This window comes from Protomyctophum parallelum (assembly GCF_964188405.1).
Source record: "Protomyctophum parallelum genome assembly, chromosome: 5".
Classification (NCBI taxonomy): domain Eukaryota; kingdom Metazoa; phylum Chordata; class Actinopteri; order Myctophiformes; family Myctophidae; genus Protomyctophum; species Protomyctophum parallelum.
The window spans coordinates 24,303,782-24,321,579 of NC_139702.1; the positions used below are offsets into that span (position 1 = coordinate 24,303,782).

Consider the following 17,798-nt stretch of genomic DNA (forward strand, 5'->3'; position numbering starts at 1 on the left):
GTTTAAAAAGAAATACAAATAATACAAATAATTTATAATGCCTTTACTTTAAGGGATCCTAATTGATTTATAAATACTGTATTATGTTGCTTGTGTTTAAAAGAAACAGAAAGTCAGCAGATGTACTGACTTTATTTAGGCCTAATTCAATATAATCACAGACAAGCATGAACAAAACCCCAGCTCTTATGTTCAGAATGCTAACAAACTCAGTGATTCTCAAATGTTTGAATTTCAAGGACACCCAGTTTGACATACATCATGCTACAGACCACCGTTTGAGATTTTTGGAACCCTGCTGCATTCTACACTGTAATATCCTTTGCGTTCATTTAACTTTGGTCCCTAACTATCAATCATTTAGTTCGGACCCCCCCCCCCCCCCTACTACGACTGCTCATATACTGTACACATGTAGGCCTTAAAGATGGGGACCACTCAGTACATGGTATTTAGTGAATATTTCCCACAATTAAATGTTTAAATATTAAATTACCTTTATAATAGTTCTTACCGTTATGATTCAGAATACGCACACCTGGCTACCAGAGAGTTTCCATCTCTTTCGATTTGTTCTGAAGAAAGAACTACAGTCCAGCATGCATCAATGTGAAATCCAAGATAAGGGCACAAGCTCTTTCTTGGCTATGGGACATTTTAGGAGTTCATTAATGTAATGTGGTCAGAACTGTTCAGGGTATAGGAGTAAAAAAATAAGTATGTCAACCAATTTGCAATTTGTATTGTCCTTATGTCTTATGACAAAGAGGTTAAAAACAAACCAATAGAGATTTATTTGTATGTGATGGACTAACAGTTTTCTTCAGACAGGGATAACGAGTCTGCATTGCTCATGATCAATATGTATGAGTTTTTATTTCCATGGCTCAATATGTCCAAATAAGCACTGTACTAATCTAAGCAGGTGTATTGGGAAAGAAAATGAAAGGTGTATTTCTAGCGAATTACTTTTTTTTACAAATGTGGGTTGAAATGTTTTCTATACAGCTTTTATACATTTTATAAATGCTTTGTAAATATATGGATTATGCTGTAGGCTTGCGTGCATGTGGTTTTGTATGCACTAGCATCTCTGTGTGTGTGTGTGTGTGTGTGTGTGTGTGTGTGTGTGTGTCTGAATTTGTATGTACTAAAGACAATTTGAAGGAATCGCCCCATGGTTGATAACCATGGGCCATTATAATCATGGGTTGGGAAATGAAGTGAAGGGAAATGCAGCAGTATCCGGTTGAGTGCAATATGATCTCTGCACAAGGGTGTGGCAAGTCTGCTATACAATAATAATAATACAAAGAACCTTAATGTGTGTGCTACTGTGATCACATGATCATTCAATCGAATAAAACAAATATGAATCACTATTCTGCTTTACTGGTTCATTTTAGCACATTTTCTTAAGTACAATTTTGAGGTATTTTTTTTTTAACTTTACTTGAGCATTTCCAATTTCCAATACTACTTGCAATAGTATTGCAGTATTTTATATATTTACTAAAGTAAAACATTTGAGTACAGTTTTCCACCACTGACTACAGTATACAGTGGATTGTATTGACTACTGACTGTAAAACAAAACAAACTAAACTACAGTAGTACTAGTTATATCCACTGTCTCTGCCAAGCATTCATTCAGCAGTTTACATACTGTACAGTAAGACATTATGAACGTCGTCAATAATGATTTAAATTTTAATACAGAGGCTACACTAACAATGTTTGATGGCAGTTGGAGACTGAAAGAATATACTTAACATTGGTAGGAAAGATTTATTTAGAACATATTTTTGCCCTTTTACTTTTACTGTCATTATCTGCATCAGGGGATCACGGTTTGTGTGTGTGTGTGTGTGTGTGTGTGTGTGTGTGTGTGTGTGTGTGTGTGTGTGTGTGTGTGTGTGTGTGTGTGTGTGTGTGTGTGTGTGTGTGTGTGTGTGACTGTGTGTGTGTGTGTGTGTGTGTGTGTGTGTGTGTGTGTGTGTGTGTGTGTGTGTGTGTGTGTGTGTGTGTGTGTGTGTGAGTGAGAGAGTGCAGAGGAGCCACATTCTCTGGCAATCATGGCTGTAACTACAGTGGAGGCATCAAGGAGCCATCAAACCATTTTTTGTCTGACTGAGACTTGTCTGCAAATGTAGAAGAATTAAGGCAACACTACCACCCAGTGGTAATAGAGGCCCACTCAGAATGTTTGTGTAGTTCTCTTAATTTCTTCCAGCATGGATGCCTGCAAGTATTGGGTAAAGTAAAGCAAAACATTTGGATAATCATGAAATTACTGTTTTTTTGATTGATTGATTTCACCAAACCGTATTCTGAATAATTGTCAAATACGAAATTAGAATTAAAATGGCCGTAAAATACACCCTGACAATCACCTGGCTGTTCTCCATCCTGCAATCACCTGGCTGGCTACTTAAACCTGGCTGTGACAACACTCTGTGCTCAGTGATATCAGCTAGTGCACATGCTGGTGCAGCTAGTACTAGGTCAGTTCTACAGCTCTTAGTTTAGTTTAAGACCAAGTTTCTTCTTGACTTTTAGTAACTCCTGATCTCTTCCACAGCCTCCCATGCAGCTTCAACCTGGACAGAAGAGATCAGCAGATCTACAAGCTCTTCGACAACTCATGTTCCTTGCTACTTTGGACTTTGTGCATTCTCCTGCTTTGGTGAAATTCTATTTAAGTTATTATTTGGTTCTTGTAGCTTGTACCTCAGTTTAATGGTGAATAAATACACTTTGGTTCACTTTATCTACATCTCCTTGTCTATGTTCTGCATTTGGGTTCACTCACTGTCGACCGTGACAGTATGTTTGTATGTTATGGTGATATACTATAAGTTTATGTCCAAGATATGCTTGTTTCCAATTTTAGTATGCATTTAGTGTATGTATCGACAAATCCAGAGGTTAACTGGGCACAGCACAGCCATTACGGAGATGTACCATTAAGCGCAGCTTTACACCCCAGCACGGATTAGTTGCACCTGGCTTTACAGGGCACTGAATCCACAGCCAGGTCACTCGTGCGAGCCCATAGACTCAATGCATTCCGTAAACTTCTGGTTCAGTCTCTTCGCCTATAGAAGGCTATGTTAAAGGTAAAAGAGTTGCCATTGGACTGGCCCCTTGAAGTGAACAGATGTCGTAACTCCATTAATGGCTCTGACTGAATCCACTTAGCAGTTACCTGTAGGCCAGGTGTAGCTAATCAGTGCTGAGGCGGTGTAAACCTCAGTAATGGCTACGCCCAGGGCTACCCTTTACAGGGCCAATCTGAACAGAGAATATGCATTTAAAACAATCCGTGCAGTGATTGCATACAATGTGCAGAAGATGCTGCTAACACAAAATACATTCTGTATACAATAACTTAACAGTTAACTTTAAAAACTGTATTTTAAGTTACAGTATAAGAATTAAGGTGTAAAATATGTAGTATATGCTAAATGTCAAAATAACAAAGATCTACAAGTGCACAACACTGAGCTTTTAGATCAGCTATTTTTTTTTAAGAAAATCTTTTGAAATATACAGTATATGATTTTATTTTATGTAGTAAAAAGAAATGGGATTTTGCAAGTCGTGACCTGTGACCCACAAATGCGTGCCGACTCCCAACCCACTGTTTGGGAAACAGTGCGTTATGGAACTGGAAGGTTCAATTGACGATATTCAGACCGCGGCCAACTTGCCAGTAAGGTGGCAACTAGGTGCAACTTCCCATTGACAGCCCATTCACAAAAAGAAAAGTCCTATCTGATTGTATTAAACGATGTCAAACTCGCCTACATTGCAGCTGTGCAAAAAGCTTGAATTATCCCCTTTCTATCTGCAATGTAAGTGTTTGTTTCTTAAAAATCCACTGTAGACTTGGAGTATTGGAGATTGGAAGCACTCGTTATCAGTAAAGCAATCTCCTGCTGCCTCCTGCATTATGTGCAAATTCAAAACTGGTGGTACGCAGGGCTGTTGAGTGATATCCAACGAGCACTCCCAAACTAAAAAAATAGTAAAAAATAACCTGCACAGACTTACTTGACAGGAAGTAGCTCATAACATGTCTATGGTGGATTTTTATGAAACGAAACCTTTACAGATTGAAAGAGGATCATTCAAGCTTTCCGTAGGCCTACAGCTGCAATGTTGGTGAGTTTGACGTTGTTTAATACAATTAGATAGGACTTTTCTGTTTGGATGACTGGGCTGTCAATGGGAAGTTGCACCTAGTTAGCACCTTGCTGGCAAGATGGCCGTGGTCTGAATATCGTCCATGGCTTAGTGTGTCGGTGTCCTTGAGCAAGACGGTAAGACACTGAACCCCAACTGCTCAGTTGAAGTTCCCAGGAGCTCCCAGAAATGTGTCTCAACAACTGAAGCGGACACATGTATTATTATTATTATATTATTGCATCTGCTAAAAAACACAAACTTGTACAGTCCCAGAAGTTTTCAAGTTATCTTGCTAGAGTACATGACAGTCTGCAAATATATTATATTTGTGTCCGTAATAACGGACATAACAGACATGTTATACCAAGTGCACCATTCAAAGCGGTAACTTTGTCATCTACTGTATCACCCAAGGACACTTTTACTGCAACTAAAATGACCAGAAAACCACGCCTTCATACAGCTGAGGTCATGTCGGTATACTTTTCAGATAAGGCCCGGTTTTGACAACACAGAGGCGCTCTATTCTCTCCATTAAGCTCTGAAATGGATATGTGCGTTCTTAGAACTTAAAGTCTCTCTTCTTTTCTCCATTGATTCCATCAACACTGAATCTGCTGCATACAGTACGTACACTGTAGATATAAAACAGTAGTTTTAGGCACACATAATGAGTACTTGGCATTGGACTGGCACAATCCTATCCTGTGCCACAGAATTAACTTAAGGCATGTTTAGGCAGCTGTGAAAAGAGCTGAATTGTGTTGACAACCATTTAACACCTCCCGGTCTCAACAAGTACACAGCAGCAATGTTCATTTTGAAAAGTATGCAGATAACAAATCTTCCCCTTCTCCTGGTGAGATGTGTGTCAGTGTTTTAAGTTTCACCCGAACAATCTTTGGTCAATGGTCATGTCCACAATTTACTGACAGCTTGTATAGATAGACTGACCACCAGGTGAGAGCCATGAGTAGACGGTCAACCATCCATTTGTGCTCTGACTCGACAGATATCTCAGCAGTGTCATTCGGTTAGAATGCTAATTATTATGTGACGTGGTTTTCGTCTTCCTTCACACTACATGCTGACCCCTCCATCCCACTCTTCTCGTCCGTCGTTGACGTCTTTGTGTATTCTGCGGACAGGGCGGCATCTGCAGCACCTTCCGTTCGTCCGACCTGTCTCTTCTTAATGAGGAGGTCGGTGAGGAGGACAAACAGTGCCGAGCAGACGAGGCAGATACCGGAGAAGTAGAAGGCGGCTCCGTAATCCGCCGTCTGGTCCACCAGCCAGCCTGCGCCATGCGGAGAGAACACAGGGAAATAGGAGATAGCGTATTAATGTGGTCCACCAGCCAGCCTGCGCCATGCCGGGAGAACACAGGGAAATAGAAGAGAATGCGGTCTGCCAGCCTGGGCTGATGAATAAATAAATATCCCTTTATCTATTCATTCAGTAAACGTGCAGTGGCCCTGAAATTGTGCAAATGAGGTGCAAACCCTCCAACATCTTATAAGTCTTTTGACCTAGATTGTGACCATGAACTTTGAGCCTTTCATCCCAAAAGTGAACAATTTATTTTGTTTTCCTAGCACTTTATGCACTTCACTCCTTATCCTGTTGTGTGTTGACTAGAGCGCATGCTGCTTATACTGATCTTTAAGTCACTCTGTCTGAACTGAACGAGCGCTAAATGCCTTATATAAATTGTACCAAGTAGACCGCCAGACCTACTGCACATGTAGCTGCTACCTTTAAACACATCTTAAATCTGAGGCTTTTTTTGTATACTATTTAAATAGTCTTGAGACAAAATGTTGCTATATGTCCCAAAGTGACTGAAGATTGCTGCTATTTGTTTCAAAAAAGCTTTATAACATGTATATACCGATGCAATGTGACATAGCTCTGTTTACACAATGCTCCAACTGTATAAATTAGACAGTACTACAGTATACAGTATTTTCCACATTTTCCTAATTTTTTTAATTATATTTGACACTTGCGTTGGTAAACGTTTTCTCATGGCAATACAGTTGAATTGAATTGAATTGAGTTGAATTGAATTGAATTGAATTGAATCATAAGTAGGGGTGGGTTCTGAACCTCGGAACCAAGCAGGTAAAGGCTTAAAAGAATAAAAGCTTTTTGTTAAACATTTGTTGACCTCTTATTTAAGTAATTTTATGCCATTTTGGAACCGAATCGGTACCGGACTCATAAGAATCCTAACGATACCCATCCCTAGTCAGAAGCTCAGCTCACCAGCAGCAGGTGGTCCGACGAAGCCCCCGATGCTCCTGAAGAGCATGAAGAGCCCCAAGCCGCTGTCGAAGCGCTCCAGCCCCACGATGTCCACGATGGCGGTCACGTGCACGGCCACCACGCAGCCGAACAGGAAGCCATAGAGCGAGGAGAACGCCAGCAGGTACCAGGCGCTGCGGCCGACCGGCAGCAGGAGCAGCACCACCCCCTGCATGGTGACCACCATGGTCAGCAGCTGCAGGTTCCTCATCAGCCTCATGTTGGCCAGCCAGCCGCACGCCAGCCTGCCCACCAGGTCAGCGAACGCCAACGCAGAGAGGACGGAGGCCGCGCCGTAATGCCCCATATCCAGGCTGGCGGCGAAAGGCACCAGGAAGAGAGGCGGGATGAAAAACCCTGCGGCCGCGAGGATGGCGAACACGATGTAGAGGAGGAGCTCGTGCTTTCTCAGCAAGGACCAGTGGAAGATGACCGTCTCCTCGGGAGCGGCCCCGGGAGCGTGGCGGTCTAGAAGATCGTCTTTGGTTTCGAGGTCCTCTCCGCGGGCGGGCGCTTCCAGGGGTCTCATGAGGGCTCCGCAGACACACAGGTGGAGCTGTAAACCTCCGATGAAGAGCAGGGCGCCCTGCCAGGTGTATGCGTCGATAAGCCACTGGAAGAAGGGGCTGAACATGATGGCAAAGACACATTCCCCTGAGCTGGCCAGGGCATAGGCGAAGGGACGCCAGTGTAAGAAGTAGTGGCTCACCATGCTGTTGGCTGGGATCCATGAGAAGGCGATCCCCGTTCCTAGAGATAGCACACGGTAAAATCCTCAGTGTTAATTGTACCAGTAAATAAACTACACACATCTCTCATTTGCAAAAGCATCTACTACAGATAAGGCTGTCACGATTACATGTTTAATTCGATGATTAATTGTCAAACTAATAATTGCGATTAAGGATTTAATTGTGTTTTGAGCATTGAATATTGGAACATATGAATAAAGAATGCATTTCTGTTTGCCTTTTTTTAAGTCTCATATGTTCTGGTGACATCAGGATCAGATTCATCATGTGTCCACTGTCTTGTCCTGTACTGTGTATTCTGTGGAGTCTTGCTGGAGAACCACCAGACAGCGAGCACTCCACCACTCCAGTACTACAGAGACAGAGTTCAGCACCGCAGACGGTATTGAGCCCTAGGACAGCTCAGATATTTGCCAATGGGCTCTATGCACACACAGCATTTTGGAAAGAACTTAGGCCCTACTTCCTTCATAGGTGTTACCACTGATACTAGTGTAAGTGTCATTCTCCAATCTCCACTGTTCTCCGACATGTAGTATTGTTGCTTTTCTCATTGTCATTGCACTGACTTACCCCGGACCCCTAGAGGTCATCTGGCCCCGCGTTCAGAACCTGTGCTAACCTGTGCAGACAGTAGCAGTGTGATACTGCTTAAATAAAAGAATATTCAAAACTGCAGCATCTCCTGGGGGATAAAAGAACACCCTTGAGGTTGTCACCTTGCAGAATGCCCACACTGAGGTACATCCAGGGCAGACTGAGGTCCAGAGATGCCAGCAGCATACCCGAGGCTGCCAGGAGTCCTCCGGCCATGATCACCACTCTCTGGGAAAACCTCATGCTCAGAGCACTTGCCACAGGAGCTGCAAGGAAAACAAAATATGATAGTAGCTTATGAGGTCTGCAACTGTCTAACGTCATAGTAATTATTCTACAGATGCGTTGTGAACTTAGATCAGCAAATTTCACTGTTTTGTTTCCTTCTCTTTTATTTATATATACAGTATATATATATATTTGGAAACCTTTTGAAAACTAAAATTACTCAAAAAGGGAGTTGGGTGGTTTCTTCCGGACGGCAACGAATCCTGATCACAAACAATCCTGATTACCTGAAGGTACCGGTCTCACCCACAAGTTCTGCCAGATTACTACATTCTTTACCAGCTAAGTGAAACATGGCTATGGTGGTGGAGGTGATCCAAGAGGTGGTGCTGGTCAGGACTCCGAAATGCTGTTGGATGTCCAGGAAGAACAGGCCGATGTTCTTCATGACGCCAGCAGTGAGACCCATGGTGAGGAAGGCGGAGGCGACCACCACCCAGCCATAGCCCCCGTCAGGCGGGGACACCTTTCTGGATCTCATCACATCAAGCTGTTCCCCCAGCAGATGGAGCTATCAGGACACCACCAAACCAACACATCATTATTATCAGGGCATCATTATAACCTCTGGCTATAGGCTGTGTGTGTGTGCGTGTGTGCGCATGCGCGTGCGTGCATGCACGTGTGTGTGTGTGTGTGTGTGTGTGTGTGTGTGTGTGTGTGTGTGTGTGTGTGTGTGTGTGTGTGTGTGTGTGTGTGTGTGTGTGTATGAGTGTCTGAATTTGTATACTAAAGCCAATTTGAAGGAATAGCCCCGTGGCCGTGGTTGATAAATGATAACCATCGGCCATTATAATCATGGGTTGGAACTTGAGAGATGAAGTGAAGAGAAATGCAGTATATCCAGTTGAACACACGTGCAATATGATCTCTGCACAAGGTGTGGCAAGTCTACTACAGAAATACAAAGACCTTTCCTTATGTAGCCTACACATGTGCTACTGTGTGTGTGTGTGTGTGTGTGTGTGTGTGTGTGTGTGTGTGTGTGTGTGTGTGTGTGTGTGTGTGTGTGTGTGTGTGTGTGTGTGTGTGTGTGTAGGCCTATAAAGTATTGTGTTTGGAAATATTGAAAGTTTTCTATTTTTACTTGCATCATCTTTCTTGTATTTATATTTATTTAGGCCTACTTCTAATGTTGTAGGCTATATTATATTGTAAGAAGAGAGGGGTAACTGATTTGTTTCTTTTCGATATGAACAATGGCTATGTCTATGTGTACAGTTGTATACATAGGCAGGCAGCAGGCTACGCATCTATATTTGTAAAGAAAATGTTAATGATGACAAAAATAAAACTAAACAAAAAACATGAGCCTAATCGTCAATGAGATAATAAGACGATAACAAACATATGGCTGCTGCCGTCCAACTATGCATATGACGCAACGCAACATCTATTTCCGTTAGTGCTTATAATAGATTAAACTCCGACAGACTTCTGTGCCATATGTCTTTGTCTTCATTCATAACTGCCAACTAAACTAATGGTGCCAGGCTATAGCTGCCAGCCTGGCAGGCCAGGTATCCCCGACAGAACTTCACTGTCGATAATGAATGAGTCGAGTAGGTTTCGTGTCAGGGTCGAACCGTCGAACAAAATTGATTCGCAACATTTAAACATTATTTTACAATCCAAACAAACCAAACGCAAACTAAATCTACTAAAATAGGTTGACCGGCAACCTTCATACACTTACCCGTGAGAGCGTTTCTTCGGCAATTGCCAGCGGTCAGCTGATAAATGTTTCCATTGAGTGATACTGTAGGTGACATTCTGGTCCAGCAGCAAGGACCAGTACAGGGAGAGGAGGAAGGACACGCCTCCGCCCACCCGGCTAACGTCTATGGTGTCATGGAATGATATGTGACCCATAGAATTGTGATTTGTGTTTGTGGTTGGTAAATTCGTCTTTGCGATACAGTGACCTCTGGAGTAACATAAATCGTTGGGTCACCAATTTCGGCACATCCCTCCTCCAACTCCACCGTTATGACATCATGACAAGATCGATCGAGCCATCGAGGAGCCGTGGAGAAGAACTATATTGGTCATGTCAAGCATGATGTCAAGGTCGTGAATGGTCCTTTATTTGTACCAGTCCAGTCCAGAGCCTGAGAGCAGAAGAACACAACAAACAATTAAAAAGCTAGACAAGTAATCTCAGCAAGACATAATGCCTAAATTGAATGAAAAGGAAAACATGTTTTTCCCTGGTCTTTCCAAATGTTTTGCATACCGGTATATCTGTGTCTGTAATGTATATCTGTGTCTGTATATCTGTGTCTGTGGTAATAATGGAGATATAACTGTAAACGATACCGGTATATCTGTGTCTGTGGTAATAATGGAGATATAACTGTAGAACTTAATCGGTGTTGTCGTGATTACACCAACAATCTTTTAATAGCCTAATAATAATAATAATAATAATAATAATAATAATAAATCTTATAGCTGCAACCACTGCAGCTATAAGATGGGGTCAAGCACATAAACAAAAAAAGCTATATGCAAAATGAGCTATATAAACATTGATAACTGGAATTATTTGGCAAGTAAAAATGACACCTGTGTGAAGTGCATTGTGCAACTGTACCGTGTGGGGGTTGCGGGGGTCCCCGCAACATCCAGACTCCCAGGAACGTGTCCAGGGGGGCGAGCCTTCTCTCGTCCAAAATGGTCGAGAAATGACGGAGTTATCTTGTTGCAGCTTTCCGTGCTGGGTCACGTACGTGGACGCATATACACATACATAGGGACACACATAGGTCCGTAATGGAGCGGAGGCACCGCTCAAAAATCACACTTTGTGTGAAGTGAGGGGCGCTTTTATCATCACATTGCGTGCTCAACCAATGAAATCATCACAAATGGGCTTGCCCATGTGGGCTTTAATTAGATTCTACCCAGGCCCTAGGTCAGCCCGAACCTGCTCATTTTTCTGTGGTTGACATGGCATAGCCGTAGGTAAACTGGAGATGACGTCAGTTTTTTTGTTACGCTGATTGGCTGAAGGGGTTGTTTGTCAACGCTGTAGTCCAGAAAACCAGAGTCAGACTCCATTCACATGACTTTTGTATGAAAATGCAATTCGTGACGTGGCCAAAAAAGGCCAAAAAGTGGATCGAACAAATCATAACAATTTACTCATTGAGAGATCTAAAGATCAAAGGTCTTCAGTTCCTGTGGGATCCTCAGCCCTCTACCATATTGCAGAATTTTGTGAAAAACAATAGCACAGAACTGCCAAAACTGCTAAAATGGCGGAATTGTCATGAAAACAAAAGGGTAATAATTATTATTATTATTAGGCTATTAAAAGATTGTTGGTGTAATCACGACAACACCGATTAAGTTCTACAGTTATATGTCCATTATTACCACAGACACAGATATACCGGTATTAATAATAATAATAATAATAATAATAATAATTATTATTATTATTATTATATGGTGCTTTTCTACTCTTTACTTTTTTAAGTTTATTTACTTGGGGCAACAGTGCCTCCGTTCCCCCTATACATATTACATTTCAAAACAATAACACATAATACTGATACGATATTCACATTATAAATAACAATGCATTTTTCACACAGTGACCACTGACCATTGGAACAGACAGCTGCTTGACAACGTCTGTCTCGGTTGAGGTTGCTGAGGCAATCAAGTTTCCATATAAGAGTCATCGGCTTCCTTGATTGGCCAACCCAACCACCGGCTTCATGGATTGGTCAAGGGTCACGTGACATTTGTGCCACTGTTCCAATATAAGTTGTAGTGTGCGCATTAGAACACCATTCTTGTACAGTACGACATTTGAAGAATTGAGTTTTAACCACTGTGGTGCGGGTGTTTAAAATGATCCGTTGGTCCTTGCATCTGAAAGGGCCAAAGAGAACACGTCATGCTGCTGTGACAGTCGGGCACAAGGTTTACTCGTTTGGAGGCTACGGCGATGGTGAAAACATCATTTGCGACATGGGTCAGATCGGGGTGCACGTCTTCAACACTGTGTCTTTGCGCTGGATGAAGTTGCCCCCGGTTACAACTGGAAGAGAGCATCCCCTTGAGGTTCCGTCCCGGCGCTGGGGTCACACAGCTGTGCTGATAGATGATATAATCTACATCTGGGGGGGTGAGTACTGCAATGTGCTTTATGCATTCGACGTCAACACCCATAAATGGTTTAAGCCAAAGATTTCCGGGACTGTTCCAGGGGCGAGGTGGGGCCACTCGGCCTGTGTCTTGGGGAAGGTCATGTATATCTTGGGAGGATTTAATGAGCTGACTGGATGCACTAATGATATTTATAAGCTGGACACCGACACCATGGTATGGTCTTTAATTAATACCACAGGCACGCCACAGGCTTTAGCATGTCATTCTGCCACCATCATTGGGACAAAGATGTTTGTATTTGCATGCCAAGGGGACCAGCCGGGACCAGACTACAATAGCATCCGAGTGTTTGATACAGAGACCAACAGCTGGCTGAGTACGCCTTCTGCACAGCTTCTTCCGGAAGGACGCTGGTGTCATTCAGCCTTTGCCTACAATGGAGAACTTTACATTTTTGGTGGGCACAACTTTCTTCTGGACCGTTTCTTCAATGATCTGTGGAAATTAAATCCAAAGACCTTCTCGTGGAAGAAGGTTGAGCCCAAGGGGAAAGGCCCTTGTCCATTAATGTCTAGGATGTGCTGTTGCATGATGGGCGATCGTATCATCATCTTTGGAGGATATAGATTCACCATTCCAACTGTGCCAGCTTTGCGTGATGTTGGAAATCTTAATGAAGATGATACAGAGCTGTCTGACCTGTACATCTTAGACTTTAGTCCTAGTCTGAAAACGCTATGCAAGCTAGCAGTTATTCAACACAGTCTGGAGAAGTCTGGTCTCCCACACGACATCACATGGGAACTGGAAGCTATGACTACTACCAGCAACAGCAAACGTGATGAAAAGATCCATGTTCCATGCAATGGAATAGAGGTTATAGAAAGTAGAGCTCAGGAATGTGCTCATGCAGCAATACCCATACAGAACTACATACAGAAGTAGCATCTACAGGATAAACTCTACTATGAATGAACTGTGCCAGGGGAGACATGGCTATAAAGATCTCAGAATAGAAACTTCGACACCCAGTTGAACTCCGTCAGGAATGAATGTGGAAACAAAGACATGCTTTGGGCACAGGAACAGACACTTATGGAAGAGGACTTCAGGAGGGATAACTGGGAGTGGGAGACGAAAATGACCGCAAAGATGGAGACCTTTGTGTTTTTTGTCATGTTTTTTTTTATTCACTCTATGAATAAATTACTCAGTTTATTTAAGGCAATATTAAAGCCAACGTCTCTCTGACACTGACATGAGTGTGACTGCATGCTGCCCAACATACTATAGAGATTGCATATAGTGGGAGTAATAATTTACACAATCTTCACCTGACCCCCAATAGATATCCCATAGACAGATCATCATGACCGTGCTCGTATGTAATAAGTATATAAGCAATATAAGATATCAGTCCTATTGTAGCAAGGAACTCTCCCAACCCAAGAAGAAAGTAGGCACTGTGTCAAACTAGAAATGCTCTCCGTCGAGGTGCCAACTTGCACCTTGTACACAAGTAGGCCATACATGGTAATGACCAAGGAGCACCGCTATACGTATCTTCCTACAAATGACGAGAAAATTAAGTACCATTATATTAGAAACTAGCACTGCACTCTGTCGAGTGCCTATACTTGCTTGTTGCACACTAGTAGGCCATAAATGGCCTACTAGTGCGCAAGCAGAGCGTGCAAGTATTGTAGACCACTACAAACTTTCAAATCTCAGCCTCTCTGTGAAAGAACGTTTGCAATATTGAATTATTAGGTTTAGCTATTTGCTACATACCTTGCTTTTGGAGGAAAGAAAGTAGTATTTTTAAGTATGGTAATGATTACTTATGCCTGTTATGGCAGTGGTGTCAGATTACATACATGTATACATAGGGGCATTACCTTTAGTCCACCCGACACTGAAACATGTCATCGTTATGTCACCATCGATAACCAATTATTGCTACAATTATTGGTACATATATTCATCACGTCATATGTCTATATATATGTATATGTCTATATGTATGTATATGTAATTTCTAAGTTTATTAGTGGTATACTGTGGTTACTCGGGTGGTTTGATGTGTATGTATGTCCCTTTAATCCACCCGACACTGAAACATATCATCATTACGTCACCATCGTAAACCAATTATACCCTGGCATTGGTACATATCTTCATCACGTCATGGGACATACGCTTCATAGCATGACGGAAAACATACCTGCACGGTCTGCTTTCGCATGTACCGTGCCAGCATATGACGTTATATCATATACTGCTAAGGGACGTACGCATCGTAGCACCTGACTGATAACATTACTTGCACGCTCTGCTTGCGCAAGTAACTAGAACTGCACTCTGTCGAGTGCCACTTGCTTGTTGCCCCCAAGTAGGCCATAAATGGCCTACTAGTGTGCAAGCAGAGCGTGCAAGTACTGTCGATCGCTACAAACTTTCAAATCTCAGCCTCTCTGTGAAAGAACGTTTGCAATATTGAATTATTAGGTTTAGATTTTTCCTACGTACCTAGGGCTGTATTTTGCGTGTCTTAAGTACCAGGTCTTATTCCCTAACTTGAGTAAACTAAAGACCTGGAGGCGTGATCAGTGCCATTTGGCTATTCTGAGTGGCCAAAGAGCATTGATCACGCCTCCAGGTCTTTAGTTTACTCAAGTTAGGGAATAAGACCTGGTACTTAAGACACGCAAAATACAGCCCCTAGTGTTTGGAAGTAAAAAAGTAAGATTTTGAAGTATTGTAAAAGATTCTACCTATAAAAGAAATACAGTCCCATCGATTTAGAAGTGTCCAGGATCATATGACGTAATGCTTACTTATGCCTGTTATGGCAGTGGTGTTGGATTACAAACATGTTATAATTATATCCTGGCATTGGTACATATCTTCATCACGTCATCATGTGCTCATATGTCTATGTATATATGTATATGTTATTTGTGAGTTGATTAGTGGTATGCTGTGGTTACTCGGGTGGTTTCAGTCCTGCCTTCAACCTAGAAGAGATTAAAAAATCACACCCGTGTGAAGTAAGTGGTGCAACTCCGAGTCTCCGTGTGGGGTTCCCCGGGGTCCGAAACGGTTGAGAAATGACAGAGTTACCTTGTGGGGGTCCCTCTACTGTACCCTCTACAGTAGAGCCTACAGTAGAGGGACCCCCACAAGTAAAATTCTCAGATTACATTTTGTAGTGCACGTGTGTGTGTGTGTGTGTGTGTGTGTGTGTGTGTGTGTGTGTGTGTGTGTGTGTGTGTGTGTGTGTGTGTGTGTGTGTGTGTGCGCGCTTGCGTGCGTGCGTGAGTGTATGTGTGCATGGCTGCGTGCATGCGCTTGCGTAGTGAATATATGATTGGGCACATATGGCTGGTGACTGCAGTCAGATTGCTGTCTGGAGTTTTCCAGATTAAAGTGTTCTCACCCCCTTGGAACCAGGGGGCCCAAAAGGACCTTATGGGCCCTCTATGAACATCCAGAAGTTGCCCTGTTGATATATCTTGCAGGAGGGCTTGAGAAAGAATTCCCCCAAACAGATCTATTAGCCTATTGAACCACTAGATGGCCTTACTTCCCCTTATTTGAGTCCTAACCATATTATGTGTCAACTAAATCTGATCTATTGTAGCACCTACTCCTAATGTATGTGCTATAATAGAGGGATATCATACAGTTTGACTTTATTGTGAAATATTTCACAATAAAGTCAAACTGTGCTTAATGAAAAAGATTATGCAGCCTGTTTTACGCAATCGATACATTTACAGTTCAAACATGTATATATAAACATTCCGATTTCACATATAAAGTATTCGCCACATGTGCCACGGGTGTTGGAAATTAGCTTGTACAGCAATTAGCATAGCTGAATCCCGCGTTGTTTAATAAAAAGCATTTTTATCCGAGCGCCCTGGCTACTTTTCTCAAACGGGGTTCGTTTGGGAAATACACAGTTGCCCACCGGGAGCGCACTCGCCTATTAGTCTGTATTGGCAGTGCGGTCAGCGTGCCTATATCGAACACACCGAGTGCCACACTCCTCCCGACCGATAGGGGCGCGTAGTTGAAAGCCAATGGCAAAAAAATAGCTCGGATAAATCGGATAATACCAGCAAATGTCTAACACCCGTGGCACATGTGGCGAGTACTTTATATTTTAAATCGGAACGTTCCTACACGTTTGGACTGTAAATCTAGCGATCGCGTAAAACAGGAGGCAGTTGCGCCATGACGCTCGTGAAGTACTGTACGAGCGTCATGTGAACCATGGCTAGGTTTGTTATAGCTCTGGTCCATAATAGCTAGGTTTGTTATAAACATGTAGTAAGTAAATCATCTAAACACATCTGGATAGGTTGTCAATGTTCTTCACACTACCGGTTGATAGATAGGCCTTTTCCTGATCGGTGCTACTATTGGCTAATTGTCATAGACTGTTCTCTAATTGGCCCTGCGTGGCGTCAATCATATTGTTTCCTTCCTCCGTTGGCCACAGACACTACTCGCCTCAAAATGCATTGTGTGGGTGCGGCAGGCAGCACATCACAGCAGACTCCTCTTCGTGGTGCTGTTGCGTTATTGTGTCTCTGAAGTGTGGCGGGCCGTTACCATTAAGCTGTGTTTTACATTGTATCCGATAGAAGCATAGAGGATACAACAAGTCTATTCTTCTCGAAGACGCGGCGATAGAAGACGTCTCGTCAGACAGTGCGAGCTCAGGGGAGGGGAAACGTGAGATGTTGCCGACTCGACTGTGTCATTGAATGTAGCTACTTGAAGGAATATAAAACTGTGCTGGAAAGTGGAAACTTTAAACCGGGGTTTTCTCTCTCCCTCTCTCTCTCTCTGGGCTTTTTGACATCCTGAAGTGTTAGTACGCCGCGCTGACGCTATGGAGGCCATAGCCAAATTCGACTTCACAGCTACAGCGGATGACGAGATGAGTTTTAAACGTGGAACTATATTGAAGGTATGCTATCCTTTGTTTCTCTATTATACAGCTGGCCTACACTACACCATCTGCAAGAAAATAATATATCAGTTTAGTGGAACTGTAAACTGTTTCTTGTTAGCAGCCTTATATCTTATCAGGCTAATTTGCTTGGAGATAGTTTGTTAATGTCCAGTATTTTCGTCTTAGTCAAGACTACAAAGCCCATTCGTGTTGTACTGTATGCCATATTCATACAAGGGATGGTACTATATTGGCATTTGCGTCTATGGCTATATGTACTCCACGGTCTTGTATTTGTTCTATATAGCTACACCTATATAATATATCTGTGGTTCCAAACATGTCTAAATTGGACAATTAGTTAACAGTTTTGCCACTACATAGCATTAGCAAATATCTGGAAAGGCTATGGCATAATGTATTCTGTACTTGTATGAGGCTTTAAGCATATTACTCATATATTAGCCTTGGTACAAGACTATATCACCCTTTAAAAGTTCACATAAGCCTCATGGTGGGGCATGAGGGTGGTGTGGGTAAATGTGGCGCTAGTGTTTACAACCACACCC

The 17,798-nt window shown here is 42.6% G+C and overlaps 3 protein-coding genes across 5 annotated transcripts in view; 2 read left to right on the plus strand and 1 right to left on the minus strand.

Moving 5' to 3' along the window:
* Window positions 1-1,550: 1,550 nt before the first annotated feature.
* LOC310858823 (monocarboxylate transporter 13) lies at window positions 1,551-9,933 on the minus strand. The gene is made up of 5 exons (XM_083765113.1): window positions 9,832-9,933; window positions 8,415-8,646; window positions 7,970-8,113; window positions 6,460-7,248; window positions 1,551-5,488 (listed from the first exon to the last, which is right to left on the minus strand). Exons 2-5 carry the CDS (start codon window positions 8,614-8,616, stop codon window positions 5,241-5,243), a joined length of 1,383 nt encoding a protein of 460 aa, XP_083621239.1. The 5' UTR covers window positions 8,617-8,646; window positions 9,832-9,933; the 3' UTR covers window positions 1,551-5,240.
* Window positions 9,934-11,999: 2,066 nt separating this feature from the next.
* On the plus strand, window positions 12,000-13,205 carry LOC310858270 (kelch domain-containing protein 3-like; the record flags this gene model as incomplete). The annotated part of the gene is made up of 1 exon (XM_083764375.1): window positions 12,000-13,205. One exon carries the CDS (start codon window positions 12,000-12,002, stop codon window positions 13,203-13,205), a length of 1,206 nt encoding a protein of 401 aa, XP_083620501.1.
* Window positions 13,206-16,800: 3,595 nt separating this feature from the next.
* LOC310859321 (growth factor receptor-bound protein 2-like) overlaps window positions 16,801-17,798 on the plus strand; it is a 29,361-nt gene continuing 28,363 nt past the window's right edge. For 2 of the 3 annotated variants that reach the window (XM_083765786.1, XM_083765788.1), the window contains exon 1: window positions 16,801-17,244. In XM_083765786.1, coding sequence (XP_083621912.1) covers window positions 17,167-17,244 — 78 coding nt within the window. In that variant the 5' untranslated portion in view covers window positions 16,801-17,166. The remainder of the gene's footprint in view (window positions 17,245-17,798) is intronic. The other variant, XM_083765787.1, reaches the window with a different exon arrangement.